The sequence below is a fragment of the Oncorhynchus tshawytscha genome, linkage group LG17 (assembly GCF_018296145.1).
Source record: "Oncorhynchus tshawytscha isolate Ot180627B linkage group LG17, Otsh_v2.0, whole genome shotgun sequence".
Taxonomy (NCBI): domain Eukaryota; kingdom Metazoa; phylum Chordata; class Actinopteri; order Salmoniformes; family Salmonidae; genus Oncorhynchus; species Oncorhynchus tshawytscha.
The window spans coordinates 17,545,516-17,561,744 of NC_056445.1; the positions used below are offsets into that span (position 1 = coordinate 17,545,516).

The window sequence follows — 16,229 nt, forward strand, 5'->3', positions numbered from 1 at the left end:
CTCCCCAAATCCACCTTCAGGTAAACAACCTACGAACAATAGGCTACTTCCATAGTTCTCTGCCCCCTCAACCCTCCAGGTTTGACCTGCATGCTCGCCCGGAGAGCCAAAATGTTGCCACAATAAAAACAGGGCAGGGGGGTTGAGTAGCTGACTAGAAGGTGTTTGCTGTAAATGCTGCACACTTGTATCATGTATCGCCAGTCCTGGCTGGAATCAGGGTTCCTTGAAAAACCTGAAGCCACAAGTTGTAACTTTCCAAGCTTCTTTCACCACCCATTTTCTTCTCTTCTGCATGTTTGCTTGGTGGGTTAGCTAGATTGTGTGTGTGTGTGCTCTCTATGAATGTGTCATGACAAACCTGTGGTTCTTGGTTACCTCCACATTGTTTGGTAGCAACCCATAGAAGCCCTGGTTGTGTGCACTGAGAAAAACTCACTTAAGTAAAGTATTGAGTAACCAGGGGGTGTTTGTCTGGTGTGAATTCTAGCGCTGGTATTGTGTTTAATGGCTGCTCTGTGATGGTTTTAGTGGGGCACTGCTGGATAAGAAGCCCTGTCCTCATCTCCCCTCCAATAGCTGCCGAAAATACCTTTTTTAAAGGTTGATTGGCAGTAAGACAGAGGAATGAGGGAGGAATGGAGACCACAGGAAATTGGGGATCAGGTATAGGTGGAAAGTGAATGGGAAGAATGGAGCGAGAACAACAGAGGCAAATTCCAAATAGAGAGAAATGGGGCAATACAGGAGTTGGTGTATCAGAAACGAAACTGTTTTTGTTTTTCTCTTGGCCCACTCAATCTGGCAGTGCCTGGGCTTGATATGATCACACTGAAGCCGTGATTCATTATAGTATATGAACACCCGTAGGCCTATTCTCTTCCTGCCTGCTCAAATACGGACTCACCGACCAAATGTATATAGAGAGGAATAATCCACTAATATTAGATTCATTCCAGACCATATCTGCCATTTGTTGTACCTGAACTCCTGCACCAAACTTCCACCACCAGGGGGCAATGGTTCCACCACTTGTTGAGTGAATTAGGCCCCTTGGAAAGTGTTGGCTGTTATGTTTTCTCCAGAACTCTAATAAACACTAGCCTTTTCCTGTACTGCTGGTGTGGAGGGCATGTTCAGTTCAGTCCGAACTGTAAGCCCCAGGGCTCTGTTTGTTCCTGGCAGGGTGGTACCATGGTGGAATAGAGGGTAACGCTATGGTTGAGGTGACTCACTCCTGCCTGCCTCTCTGTGTGGGGGGGGTGGGATAGTAAAGTGTGTGAGAGGGTAGTATTAAGTAAGTAAGTGTGTGTGAATACATGTTTGTTTGTCAGACCTTTCCTACAGCTGACTGGGTGTTTGGGCCCAGCAAGTTGAGCTATTTTGTGTTTGTTTGGTTGTGTTCACAGCCCACCCACGGGTGATGGACCAGACAGAGGGGTGACTCAGCCTCAGGTCTCCCCACACAGAGTGACTAACACTGAGATGCACCGTGTTGTCTTCCCTGTGTCTGGATGATTGCACGATAAAGACTCTTTTCACAGACACAAGTTTTCATTTTCTCCACTGAAAGTGTACACTGGGGCAGTGGTGTGTTTTATAGTCTATCTCCTCCAGACTGTCTGTTTCCTGGTTCATATTCCAGACATTTTGTAAATATTATTATTCAGTCTTATTCAGTCTTACCTGAATAATCATTCACACCATCCTCCCTTCTGGCAAACTGCTCTCCCTTTTTCACAAGTAATCTAATCATCCCTCAAATCAACATGTAGTCAGACTTTCCCCCTGGGCTGTTAATTAGCATTTGATTCCTTGCCCGGAGCTGTAAATCCTAGCCACTTGTTGGGTCAGTTTGTGGAGTGGACTCTGCTTGTGGAGTGATGTATGCCAGACTGTCAGAGCCCTGTTGGTCTGTATAACACAATCAATTTTACCTGTAAACAGACAGTCCTGACGAACACATTCTCAACCATGGTGCCAGTCCTCATGTAGTTTAGCAACAATGACCCATCTGTGTTTCCTCAATTCTGTCACCACACACACACACACACACACACACACACACACACACACACACACACACACACACACTCTTAGTTGCATATGTCCTGTTTCACACCTTAGTATTGACACAGGAGGGTGAATTCGAGCCTTCACATTGGTCTAATTTATTTGCTCAACACACACGCGAGCACACACAGACTGTGGCTAAATGACTAGCAAGGTTTTACATCCCTTCCACCACATAGCACCTCAGCACATTATCCAGTCCATCACACAGTCAACACCTTGGAATCTGCAGTCCATTTGCGCAGCAGTTATGAGTATGTAGCAACGTGTGTAGGGTTTAGTGGCTTGCCACAGGTGTTTTCACATCTCTAATCACGTCTCACCATTTTTATGTCTCTGTGTGCAGTTTGAAGGAAGTTGCTAATTAGTGTTAGCGCAATGGAAGTCTATAATATCTACTAGCATTCTGGGTAATAACGAACTAAACACCCCTAATTTAAATCCACCCCACCCCCACACACAACACTTCTGTCCTCAATACACAGGGTCTTGTGAGTGTGTGTGTGTGTGTGATATAATAAGGAGGTGAATGAGTGCGTCCCTCTTATTGAAATTCTAATTGATCTTCCCCTTCCCCTGCTGATCAGAGCCTGGTAACAACTCTCTGCCATTAGCTAAAGCAGACGACGAACACTGGTGCACTTTACACCTTTCACACCAGAAAGCCAGGGGACAAAGAAGTGCTCCATAATTACTCACTCAATAAGGTGTGTTATTGATTACATGATAGTTCATTACTTATAGGTTGTGTTTGAAATAGATTCTATAGGTGGAAATGTACAACTGCTGTTTTCAAGGAATTTACATGATTAATTATCTGAAGTAGAATTCCTCTAAGCCTACTTTTTTTACACGATTCATCAGTATGAGCTCAGAAGGCATTTCTCTATTTTGTTTAGTTTAAAAACACGAAGCAAGTTTCTCTCTGAGTTAGGGATGCTCAATGAATCTAATTTGGATTGAAATTGCAATATTGTTAGAGGCTGCATTTTTAAACATGTTTTTTAATTATTTTTATGCCATGATTATAATATTCAAATGTAATAAGGGTCTCCAGGGAAACTCTGACCAACACTTTGGGTTCCTTCCCTTTCACAACGTCTACTGTACCTGTCTTTTTCAGTAGTTGTCATGACAAACAACACCAACCATAGAATTGGAATACTCATTTTATTTCTATGATTCTTAGTGTTTTGAGTAAAATCGCAATCATAATATTGGGTTCAAAAATTGCAATTAGATTATTTTCCCATATTGTGCAGTCCTAAATTGTTGGACGGTAACTTGTTCTCTGATGCGAGAGCAACAGATCTCTTATCAGATTTGTGACTGAATCAGCAACTAGCCCTGTTCTCTCTGCTATCTCCACTGAACACTATATCTTAGCAGGGTATGTTTGTGTGTGTTTAGTCTCTGGCAGATGACTGCCTTGTTCAAACCAGAACTCTTAGAGATCATTGTTCTGTAATACTGTCTGCACATGATGCATACCTTTTCCATGCACTTTAACAACAGACCTACATGGAATTCTCCCAGCACTTTTTTGTTTTAATGTGTGTGTGTGTGTGTGTGTCACCAACAAAAAGCAAACGGGCTGCTTCGCCTGTATAGCCCTTCACACTTCCAAGAAGAGTCTGATTCCTCCAACAGTAACCCCCGTAAATGGTGGGAGGGGTTTGGAGAGCTTGGTCCTCCCTTTACCAAGGAGTATTTAAACCGCCCCCTCCCTAACTCCACCTCAGACCAAAGTTTAGAAAGAGAGAGCGGTAGTGTGTAGTGTGGATTTGTTCTACTCTCACAAAGATATTTTGAAGAAGAGAGAAAAAAACTATTTCATATGGATTAATGAAGACTAACTGGATATAGCAGAAACCTTGTTGGATTTTTTTACTCAACGCTATGGTGGCTTACGATGAACTGGGTAGCTTGGTGCCTATCAAACGGACTCTACAAGCTATAGACTGTCAGAACCGAGGCAACAAAGACTCAGAGGTGAGATACTGGGAGAAGAAATTATTGATCTAGTATGTTCTTTCTGCTGGCTTTGTCATTTGGTATCAGTTGGATAGGAACTTGTTCTCTGCTGAGATAGCCACTGATCTCTTATCAGATCTGAGTGAATCAGCACCTTGCCCTGTTCTCTGCTATCAAATTTTATTTGTCACATGCTCCGTAAACAACAGCTTTGTCACAAGCGTATTTGTCACATACTTCGTATCTCACCTGAACACTGCACCTTACTTCTTAGTAAGGTATAAGTAAGGTATTAGTAAGGTATGTGTGTGTGTGTTTAGTCTCTGGCAGAACCTTGAGCAGGCAGGAACCATATTTGTTCTATGATACTATCACACTGAAGATTGCTCAACAGGTTGAAGTTGAGGTCATAAAACTATCCATCCCTTTAGCTTTGCTGGCTTTGCTGGCTTTTGTGTGAATTTATCTGCCCAGACAGGTAATGTATCCTATCCCTGGGGGTTGAGTAGTACCTCATCAGCACTGTAACAGCAGGGGACAAATAGCCATACAGAGATCAGCACCATGTTTTCAACTTCTCACCAAATGTTTCATTCCAATAACATTCTAACTTGGAATGTATGTGGTTTGAAGTTGGAACTTAATGCCAACATTATTGCACATTTAAATGTTCCAGTTGGGATTCCCCCTTCCCCATTTCTCCGAGCCCTGGGGGAGTGAGTGCAGTGAAGCGGCTCTCAGGTGTGAGTGCTCACACAGAAGGCTGAGAGCATTCCTCACACACAATTAAAGGGAGGTGGGGTAGAACCCAGGTGTGAGTGCTCACACAGTAGGCTGAGAGCATTCCTCACACACAATTAAAGGGAGGGAGGGGGGTAGAACCCAGGTGTGCCTCTTCTTCTTTGACTCACACAGAGCCACTGGTCAGCAGACGCCTTTCTTACTTCTCTAGTGTCCTCCCTTCCCCCATTCAAGGTTTTTGTGGTTATATTTCGGAAGGGGTTTCAGGGGGAAGCCAGCGGCTACATTGTCGGTAAATCAGAAAGAAGAAGTTGAGTTCTTCAATGAAGTGAGTAGTCGTGTTTGGAAACCTAAGTCACCCCACAGTTACACTTTGATGAGCTCTGTCGTTGGAGTCCAGGGTAAACCATGGTGTTCCACTCCCTCAGAGCCCTGCTATCAGCTATGCTGTAATGAGAGAGAGAGAGAGAGAGAGAGAGAGAGAGAGAGAGAGAGATGCAGCAGGGAGGGACAGCCAAGCCAGCAGGGATTAACACATGTGGGGTTACATCAAAGGGAGGCCAGGGGCACAGGAAGGGGCTATTGGGGGGGCTGGCTGAAAAAGTGGATGCATTTAGTTGATGAGCCTTTGGCTTTCTGGTTGGAGATAACGAAGTAGAAGGATAATTGTGGAGAGGAGGAAGGGAGTGGCGTTGTTATTAAAAGGGGCCAATTTAGGACATTAGGGAAGATTTGAGTGAGTGCCCATGGTCCCTCAATCTGTGGTGGGGGGGATTGTTCCAAAGACTGTACAGAACGATATAGTCCAGCAGCACAAACCCCGGATATGTCTGGCTTCCTGAAGGGAGCGAGACTGAACAGTATTCCAGGCAGTTCCCTGTAGTCAAACTTCCTGGACCAGGACTAGTTTCTATCAGTCTACATGTGGTCTCTCCAGCTGATAGTAACACTGGGTGGGCGTACAAAGAACAGCACTAGTGGCCTTTGTTATTCCATGGCCATTCCCCAAATGACAGGAAAGGCACAATGGGCAACACACGTTTCCAAAGTTTACATTGGAAGACCCCTTGATTTCCAAAGCAAATTCACCCTCTCTCTGTTTCCATTGTCCAATGGGGTTTACAGCAGAACTAGTTGGACACAGTGTGGCTGTTATGGTCCTCTCTCCACTCAGTAATGAGGCCCATTAAAATACATTCCTAGAGAGGTTTAAATCAGACCTGTGTTTTAGGATTGGGATTCCTTTCTGACCGCACCACTGTCAGAGCAGTACGGGTGTGGTCAGCGCTGGTCCTCTCGGTTTATTGTCTCTGGAATACAGTGGTTTAGATAAGTTCCTGGACTGTCTGGCGGTCCTGGTCAAAGACCCCGACCACATTTGGACCATGACCCTAGCTGGCTGCAGCCACAGTGGCTTTCACACCAGACTCTGTTATGGATCTGTTCTGCAGCTGTGGTCTGCTTCTGGGGCCAAGAGGAGCCTGAATGGCTCTCTGTTCCCCCAGTTTTGCTGAGCCAAGGCAAAACCCCATTCATCCTGAGTCAGGAGAAGGCTCAGAGAGTTTAAGAGCTTGGGGGTTCCAATAGAGCATGCAGCATAGATTTCATAAGACTGATTTTTTTCTCTTTTTTTTCTTCTTCCCTAAACATGTCTAAGAGCATTATATTTATGGTTGTTTTTGAAGAGGTCTCTCTCACAGTCTATGAATTCATTACCTCAGATCTGCAGTGCTTTGATATGTTTGCTGCTGTTTGCAGCAGGCCAGTGCATTGTCAGGGGAGTGTTGCGCTCAGTACAGGGGAGTGAAGCGGGATTACCTGGTGTGATGCTTCTCTCACGCGACAAGGGCTCCAGGCCCTGTTCCAACTCGCACCCACAAACCCCACACCACCCCCTCCTCCAGTATTCTAGTGCCTGTTTAGGACGAGGTCTGTTAGTTCCTCTCTATCTCTCACTGGTGGTCTTTCGTCTAGAGTCTCACATCAGTTTTACTCTGGCTGTCCAAACACAGCACCGTCCTGTCTCGTACCTCACTGAACTCGAGTTAAATGATGAGGCCTTTTGTCTTCCTATGTTTGAGTGACTGAACAGTCCCAGTCTCACGGTCCGTTTGCTGTAGTTAAGCCATAATGCTGAGTAGTTGTGTAGTGTGTGTGTGTGACAGTGTGAGTGTGTTGGACAGCTGAGAGCAGGGGTCCCATGCATTCCTGGCATGCCTCCAGGCCCCTTCTCTGGTCGGCGCCTCTGGGCTGCAGTCTGAAAGGGGGTCTTTGTGTTCCCCCAGCCTGCCCTGGGCTCCTCAGTCCTCACATGATGGAGGCAACAGCTGCTGGGGCTGCTGCTTCCTCCTGCCCGCTGTCTCTATGGCCTGACCCCAGCTCCAAACCCCTCCTCCCTTTTGGAGGGAGTGTCATCAATAGGGATTCATGGCTGGCATCATCAGGGCCATGTCATATCAGTAATGGGGAAGCTTCTAGCTGTTTCCTGTTGAGGCTTCTGCTAAAGGAGTTGACGTTCTGATGGTTGAGGTTTATGATAAAGGAAGTTGAGAATCTGAGGCCTAATATGTGTTTCCCCCCTCTCTCTCTTCTCTCCAGGAACCCAGCAACAAGCGTGTCCGTCCTCTCGGCAGAGTGACCTCGCTGGCTAACTTCATCTCCCCCGTGAGGAATGGGGCCGTCCGGCGCTTCGGCCAGACCATCCAGTCCATATCCTTCCGGGGCGATGGCAACGGTGGCAAGACGCCGGGCGTGCCCCAGAAGCCATGCAGTAAGGCGGCGGCGCCCACGCCGCCCAAGAGACGCAACAGCACGCTGTGGTCGGAGACCTTAGACGTCCACCAGAAGGGCACCTTCTCCACCAAGGAGATCAAGAGACAGGAGGTGAGAGTCAACACCGTCACCATAGACTTCTCAAATCTCTCTTCACACAAATCCCAATAGAGAAAGAATGGGAACTCGGCTGCAACCATAGATGGTGTGATTAGATTAGAACGGTGTGAGGTGAGAGACTGAACCACATACCTGATGTCTAGTTCGGCTGGCCCTGCTAAAGCGCTCCAGATGACTGAGTGCGCTCCAGGTCACAAAGCCAGACGCCACTGTATTCAGCCTAGCCCGGGACAGAGTTATTAAAGCCAGAGGGCTGGGCGCTTTTCCTGCCCCCCTTTGCACTGTTTTTCTCTTTTGATTCTCATACAAGAGTTCAGACTTTTGTTTGTTTTGAAAGTCCCCTCGGTATTTGTGCTGAGTGAGCTAAGTGGGGTTAGAAGCGGTCAGGGCCCAGTCTGTCACCAGTCTGTTCCAGAGCTGGTGTCTGACGTCACTAATGTACCCCTGGCCTGGCAGACCTCTCAACCAACTGTCAGAATACTCTCAAACCATAAACAACACAGAGAGAGTAATTGAGAGAGAAGGGACACAAGAATTTGGCAACTCATTGACCTCAGTAATTTGGCGTTGATTTGGCCTCTTACTTTAATATGTCCTCAGTAATTTGGTGTCCTTTTTAGTTTAATGTGTTTTAATTTGGCATGGCCTCCTGTTCCATGGTGTTTTAAATAAGTCTTTCATCTCCTTTGTCCTCAGGCCATATTTGAGTTGACTCGCGGAGAACAGGACCTGATTGAGGACCTCCAGCTCGCACGCAAGGTTCGTACTTTAATTCAAACCCTCCGAGAGTACATATCAGGCAAACAGATTCAATCTGACTATTTGGCAGCTCTTCTCTAAACATGACCGACTATTACCCATGAGCTATAAAAATAAATGATTCCATTTCTATCTCACTAAAACCTTTCCTCCAGAGCTATTCTTAGGCTCCCACTCTCTTTCTAAATAAACCGTAAGCTGTTGAATGACCGCTTGGCTCTATTTTCTCTCTCCTCCAGGCGTACCACGACCCCATGCTGAAGCTGAGTATCATGTCGGAGGAGGAGCTGAGCCATATCTTCGGGGACCTGGATGCCTACATCCCCCTCCACGAGGACCTGCTGGCTCAGCTGGCCACAGCCACCGGCCCCGACGGCACCGTGGGACAGATAGGTCAAATCGTCGTCAGCTGGGTACGTACCAGGGCCCGTGCCCACTCAATTCTGGCCTCTCTATCTTTCTCTACCTGTGTGTTTAGCAGGGACTAAAGTGTTGAAGATGTCATAAAGATGCCCCTTTATGACATGACGTATCTGTATGTTTATCTAGCAGATAATGGCCAAAGTGCTAATGGTACGGTACATCTCTCTCCCCTCCAGTTGCCAGGGCTGAATGCATACCGAGACTACTGCAGTAACCAGGTGGCGGCCAAGGCCCTGTTGGACCAGAAGAAACAGGACCGGAGGGTGCAGGACTTCCTGCAGCGCTGCCTGGAGTCTCCCTTCAGCAGGAAGCTGGACCTGTGGAGCTTCCTTGACATCCCCCGCTCCCGCCTGTTCAAATACCCCCTCCTGCTCAAAGAGATCCTCAAACACACGACGCCCGAGCATCCTGACACGCCCCACCTGGAGCTAGCGGTGAGTGGAGACGCCCACAAACACTTATGAATACAGCGTTCTGAAACATCAAATATATCATTGTATCCTATCAGTTTGTGACTATAACTGTGTGTGTTTGTCTCCAGATCACCATCATCCAGGGTGTGTTGTCTGACATCAACATGAAGAAGGGTGAGTCAGAGAGCCAGTACTACATAGACAAGCTGGAGTATCTGGACGACAGGCAAAGAGACCCGCGCATCGACCAGTGCAAGAGTCTGTTGTGTCACGGCGAGCTACGCAACAAGAGCGGAACAGTGAGTTTAGAATACACGCATACACACACATTATAATGCTAAAATATACACACTCTCACCCAAATCCACCTAAAGCAATGATTCTTCCCTGGCTCCTTCTAACCCTAACGTGCACAAACTTGAGCTCTGCACCCCCAAATAAGGCAATCAGGGCCAAAACTTGGACCTTTTTTCATTTAAAACGAACCGAATAACACATGAATTACATAATCACATGAGAATCTCTACCAATGATTAATCCTCAGGAAAATAAACATCTGTTGGCAGATGAGAATGTGAGAAACTATGCCTGAAATTAAACAACACCTTGCAATGATCTGATTTTTAACATGTATATATTATTTATTCCTTTCTTTTGTCCTCCAGAAGCTGCATGTGTTCCTGTTCACAGAGCTGTTGGTGATGACCCGGCCTGTGACGCGGAACGAGCACCACTGTTTCCAGGTGTACCGGCAGCCAATCCCGGTGCAGGACCTGGTGCTGGAGGACCTGCAGGATGGAGACGTCAAAATGGGTGGCTCCTTCAGAGGAGCATTCAGTAACTCAGACAAAGGTGAGCCCCTGACCCCTCACCTATGACCTCTCCCCTATGACCTTCCATGTCTATCTGGAGGTTAAAGCCTGTAACTGAAACTGATGGTTAATCTAACGTCTTATTCTCTGTTCATCTCCTCAGCCAAGAACATCTTCCGTGTGCGTTTCCATGACCCGTCTCGGGGCCAGTCCCACACGCTGCAGGTCAACGACGTCTTCCACAAGCAGCAGTGGCTCAACTGCCTGCGCAGCGCCATCTCCGTCCACCACTCCGCTGACGTCACCACACCCACTTCCTCCCCGGCAGCCGACGCCCACTCCAAGCGGCACTCCTCCAAAATCTCCTCCGTCATCCACACGGAGGAGGCCGACGAGAACTGCCCTTTGACGCCCGCAGGTGCAACGTCCGCCTCCAGTTCGCTATGCGGGGACGAGACCCCCAGTCCCACCTCAACGTCTCCCTCCTCATCGTCTCCCTCCTCCCGCTCCTCATCCTCCTCTTCATCACCACTATCCTCCCCGTCGCCCAAACACAAAACCAAAAAGGACAAGCGCTCCCTCTGTGCTTTAGGGAAGAGGAAGGAGACCATGGTGTAATTAGAGGGGGGAAAATGGACTCCTGGGCGAGTGGACAATATGTTTGTACATAAGGACGGGGGAGAGGGGGGCTGCGTGTCCCCTCCCCATGGGACTTTTATTTATGCATCTGTGTGTTTATTACAACAGTGTTTTGTGTTACTGTCCCCATTGGCAGCTATTTACATTACCCTTCCATCCCTCCACTGTTTGGTTCTGTCCACAAAGGGGCTAAGTGCATACCATTCAGTATTCTGGAGAGGCCTGCTTGGCTTTCAGTAATTAGATAGAAGTCGTGCATATAGTCCTGTTTACTATTTGATTTTTTTTTATTGAAGTTTTACTCCTTTTTTTCCCCAATCTGAAATGACTGTAGCTCTATGTTTAAAACTGTTTCTAGCTTTTTGCTGTTGTTATTCAACACTTTTTGGGGAGGTGGATAGAAGGGAAGAGTTCCCAAGAGTTCCCACAATAGATGAGATACGAAACTGAAAACTATACATTTTGATAAGTCTGATTTGTAGCTGTACTGGAGGACGGGTCTTATTTTTGTACATTCCTAATAACAGATATTTTTTAATGGTCCGGACACCTTTTTGCATCACCTGCAGTTGAGGGCATTAACTTTAATCCAAACGCATTTTAATGGGAAAAAACAGGAATTGCTACAGAATTGTAGTAATTTTATGTCAAAAAGCATATCAAATGAGATTTTGTTTTACTATAATGTAAAAACAATTTAAACTGAGCCATGTTGGTTTAAAAAGCTGACTCTTCCAAATGAAAATTGATCACTTTTCAACGTAGCAATCTTGCATGGAGCTTTAGTTGTTGACACTGCCACTCCCCAGCCACAGTACTGGCAGGAGCATATACATGCTTGTCTGATGGGTTGGGATCTACTAAGGAGATGACGTATAGCTGAAAGAAACCACAAAGATGGGTTGAGAAAAGCAAAAGAGTATGTTAGAAGAAGATTTAAGAGATGTGGAAAAAAGAGGGAAATGTTGAACGTGTTTGAACTGAGAAGTTGGGGGTTTTGTTTTCAAGGTGTGTGTAGCCACTAGCCACGCAATGATGGAGCTGTGATGTGGTGCCTTGTCCAAAAATGGAGGTTTGAGGCACTGGTCAAAAGCCAGTGAGAAAAATGAAAAGAAAGACTATGTATGTTATAGGGAGAAAACAGATGAAGGTGTTATGAAAGTGTTGAAGAAGGAAAATGAATGAGGTTTGACTGTTTGAAAAGGGGATGGTAAAGAACTGTACTGAAAAGTAAAGGGCTGTGATATGACTGCCATGGCCTATATGTAATGTGGTGTAAAAACAACACAAAAATCTATAATAAAGATCTGTGGAAGAGTTGCGTCTGACCTCTTGAGTTACTATCTTCCTTTCTATTTTCTACCTCAGTGGACTGAATGATCTGACCTGGATAACTACATGTGTCATACATAAACACACCACCATCATCATCATTGGCTGTTGGTTGCTGTCTTGGTAACTGTTTGAGTTCTCTGAATTGTTTAGATAGTTCATGGCGTGACGACAATGTTTACACCATTATGGCATCTCTTAGTCTTGCTTATAACAGGCAAATCACATTTACGTAAGTATTCAGACCCTTTACTCAGTACTTTATTGAAGCACCTTTGGCAGCGATTACAGCCTTGAGTCTTCTTTGGTATGATGCTACAAGCTTGGCACCTGTATTTGGGGAGTTTCTCCCATTCTCTGCAGATCCTCTCAAGCCCTGTCAGGTTGGATGGGGAGCGTCGCTGCACAGCTATTTTCAAGTCTCTCGTGAGATGTTCGATCTGGCTCAAGTCCGGGCTCTGGCTGGGAAACTCAAGGACATTCAGAAACTTGTCCCAAAGCCACTGCTGCGTTGTCTTGGCTGTGTGCTTAGTGTCGTTGTCCTGAGCGCTCGGGAGCAGGTTTTCATCAAGGATATCTCTGTAATTTGCCCTCTTAATCTTTCCCTCGATCCTGACTACTCCCAGACCCTGCTGCTGAAAAACATCCTTGCATAGTCACTAACTATACATTCATGTACATACTACCTCAATTGGGCCGACCAACTAGTGCTCCCACACATTCGCTAACCGGGCTATATGCATTGTGTCCCGCCACCCTCCACCCACCAAACCCTCTTTTATGCTACTGCTACTCTGTTCATCAAATATGCATAGTCACTTTAACCATATCTACATGTACATACTACCTCAATCAGCCTGGCTAACGGTGTCTGTATGTAGCCTTGCTACTTTTATAGCCTCGCTACTGTATATAGCCTGTCTTTTTACTGTTGTTTTATTTCTTTACTTAACTATTGTTCACCTAACACCTTTTTTGCGCTATTGGTTAGAGCCTGTAAGTAAGCATTTCACTGTAAGGTTTACCGACTCCTGTTGTATTCGGCGCAGGTGACAAATAAACTTTGATTTGATTCGATTTTTTGCTGCCATCACCATGCTTCACCATAGGGATGGTGCCAGGTTTCCTCCAAATGTGACGCTAAAAGGCCAAAGATTTCAATCTTGGTTTCATCAGACCAGATAATCTTGTTTCTCATGATCTGAGAGTCTTTTAGATGCCTTTTGGCAAATTCAAAGCAGGCTGTCATGTGCCTTTTACTGAGTAGTGGCTTCTGTCTGGCCACTCTACCATAAAGGCCTGATTGGTGGAGTGCTGCAGAGATGGTTGTCCTTCTGGATGGTTCTCCCATCTCCATAGAGGAACTCTGGAGCTCTGTCAAGTGACCATCGGGTTCTTGATCACCTCCCTGACCAAGACCCTTCTCCCCCAAGCTCTAATAAGAGTCTTGGTGGTTCCAAACTTATTCCATTTAAGAACGATGGAGGCCACTGTGTTCTTGGGGACTTTCAAAGCTGCAGACATTTTTTGGTACCCTTCCCCAGATCTATGGCTTGACACAATCTGGTCTCGGAGCTCTATGGACAATTACTTTGACCTCATGGCTTGGTTTTTGCTCTGACGTGCACTGTCAACTGTGAGACCTTATATAGACAGGTGTGTACGTTTCCAAATCATGTCCAATCGACTGAATTTACCACAGGTGGATCAATGGAAACGGGATGCACCTGAGCTCAATTTTGAGTCTCAGAGGAAAGGGTCTGAATACTTATGCAAATAAGGTATATGTTTTTTATTTGTAATACATTTAGAAAAAAATATGAAAACATGTTTCACTTTGTCGTTATGGGGTATTGTGTGTAGATTGATAAGGGCATTTGTTTATTTAATCATTTTCAGAATAAGGCTGTAATGTAACAAAATGTAGAAAAAGGGAAGAGGTCTGAACTTTCCGAATGCACTGTACCTCAGTCTGTCCCCAGGTCTTCCATTCCTCACAACACCACTGACCGTATTAACAGAAAAGCCTCACTCTGAAAGGGGGGACTTAACGGACGGACCATCAAAACCCTTTAATACCATTAGCATGTTAACAGTGGCAATTGGGGGTTCATATCGGTTGTTATGACAAGAGAGACCAGATTTGGTGTTTTTTTAACCTTTATTTAACAACAATTTCTTATTTACAATGACGGCCTACCAAAAGGCCTCCTGTGGAGACGTGGGCTAAAAAATATATATATAGGACAAAAAAAAGAGAGACAACATAACACTACATAGAGAGAGACCTAAGACAACAGCATAGCATGGCAACAACACATGACAACAACATGGTAGCAACAAAACATGGCAGCAGCACAACATGGTAGCATAAAAAAAACATGGTACAAACATTATTGGGCACAGACAACAGCACAAAGGCAAGAAGGTAGAGACAAACTAACCACCAACCAAAGGACATCCAGCCAACTTGACACAACTGTGGGAAGCATTGGAGTCAACATGGGACAGCATCCCTGTGGAACGCTTTCGACACCTTGTAGAGTCCATGACCCAACGAATTGAGGCTGTTCTGAGGGCAAAAAAGGGAGGTACAACTCAATATTAGGAAGGTGTTCTTAGTGTTTGGTAAACTCAGTGTATAAGGTGTGTGTCCAATAATGTGATTGGTAATATAGTGCCAACATAAGTATGGAGTTAAGTTGTGGGCTATGGGTGAGAGAGAGAGAGAGGTAGGGAGTCCATTGCAGACATCACTGTAAACACATTCATGTCCAGCAGCATAAAGTCCTGTTAGACTGGTTTAACTTACAGCCATTTTAATTGGTTTCTGTGCAGCCAGTGCTGCTTGGCAGGGCTGAGCTCGGGTTCAGCTTTTATGGAGAAATGGCCTCATGTCTGCTTTTCAGTAATAGGAGAATTCTCAGAGCATTCGCTCATTCTCTCCACAAAGCAAACCTGCTGTTGCATATTTACTTTAACCCAGGCCCTATATACACAAGTACATAATTGTTACAATTCAACAAATGGACACTTAACTTTATTTGCCAGTGAGGTAATATAAGGTTCCTATCAAGTGTCTGTAGTCAGTAGAAACTAAAACATTTACTTATATTGTTTTTATCTGCTTGAGGAAAGGGATATTTTGTGTTTTTTTCCTACAAAGAAAGTCCAAATGAGAAATGATTGTCAGTAATTGTCATTTAACAACTCTGACTGAGACTAAACATGAACCAGTGTCAGCTCACTGCTTGAGGGGTAGTTAGGCTCCAAGCCCTCTGAAAGTATTACAACACCCTCATCACTGTGTTCAACTCATGTTTCCTTTCTTGTGTTTCCCTTTGACCCCCAATAAGGAGAACTGGGTAACATCCATCGTTGTGCAACACTATTATACACAGTCTGACGTCGTCTTTGGAGTGGAAGGGAGGAGGGGAGTCACTCGGGAGAAAACCCCCAGGCGTTCGCTGTTGTCTTTTGTGCTTAAGGTGTTTCTAAACAAACAAGGGAACGTTTGGCTTAAAGTGGTCGATAAAACTGCCACGCTCCCCATTAACAGTAACAACTGCGGTTGTGTGACAGGGCTTTGTCTCAAGTGTGTACTTTTGAGGTGTGGATGTATGTAATTCAATGCAGGGTCTTTGAAGCAGACAGTTACACCATATTATTCTTCATGAGGCTACAGAGTCAAAGCATTGCTCTGGACACTGTTATACCTGTAGATATTGATATGGAGAAAGATATTGATATGGAGAGTTATGCAGAAACCATATCAGAAAGTGATTGTGATACCACAGTGGCATCAGTTGTCAAAGTCATTGGGTCAGGGGGCATTCAACAGAGCTGGCTTGTATCCAGCATGGCAGGAAGCTGTCTCATTAGGCTATGTAGTTGAAGCTACCCGGTGTCCCAACAATCAATCAATGTACACCTCCGCAAACCATGGCCAAAAGCCCCTATTGCATGATACCATATAATCTCTACTAAATGTTGATATGTGAATACTGAATAATGCACAAACAAACACATATCAAAACTCTCTTCCACCCTAAAAAATATTCCTCTCAGCAGTTCATGGGGACATGTAGTTGAAAGAGCTTGGGGGAGCTGATTGAGATAGACAGCTGTGGCTCGTTGCAGTAACTGATCACCCCTCCATCCGGTAACACTC

At 45.4% G+C, this 16,229-nt stretch overlaps 1 protein-coding gene across 2 annotated transcripts in view; it reads left to right on the forward strand.

Moving 5' to 3' along the window:
• Positions 1-12,043, forward strand: part of net1 (neuroepithelial cell transforming 1) — a 32,790-nt gene extending 20,747 nt beyond the window's left edge. The window contains exons 1-8 of one of the 2 annotated variants that reach the window (XM_024377123.2): positions 3,805-4,065; positions 7,387-7,671; positions 8,377-8,439; positions 8,679-8,852; positions 9,039-9,296; positions 9,404-9,574; positions 9,941-10,127; positions 10,251-12,043. In XM_024377123.2, the coding sequence (XP_024232891.2) occupies positions 3,973-4,065; positions 7,387-7,671; positions 8,377-8,439; positions 8,679-8,852; positions 9,039-9,296; positions 9,404-9,574; positions 9,941-10,127; positions 10,251-10,705 (1,686 nt within the window). In that variant the 5' untranslated portion in view covers positions 3,805-3,972 and the 3' untranslated portion in view covers positions 10,706-12,043. Of the gene's footprint in view, positions 1-3,804; positions 4,066-7,386; positions 7,672-8,376; positions 8,440-8,678; positions 8,853-9,038; positions 9,297-9,403; positions 9,575-9,940; positions 10,128-10,250 lie in introns of those variants that run through there. The other variant, XM_042300306.1, reaches the window with a different exon arrangement.
• The last annotated feature ends 4,186 nt before the right edge of the window (positions 12,044-16,229 follow it).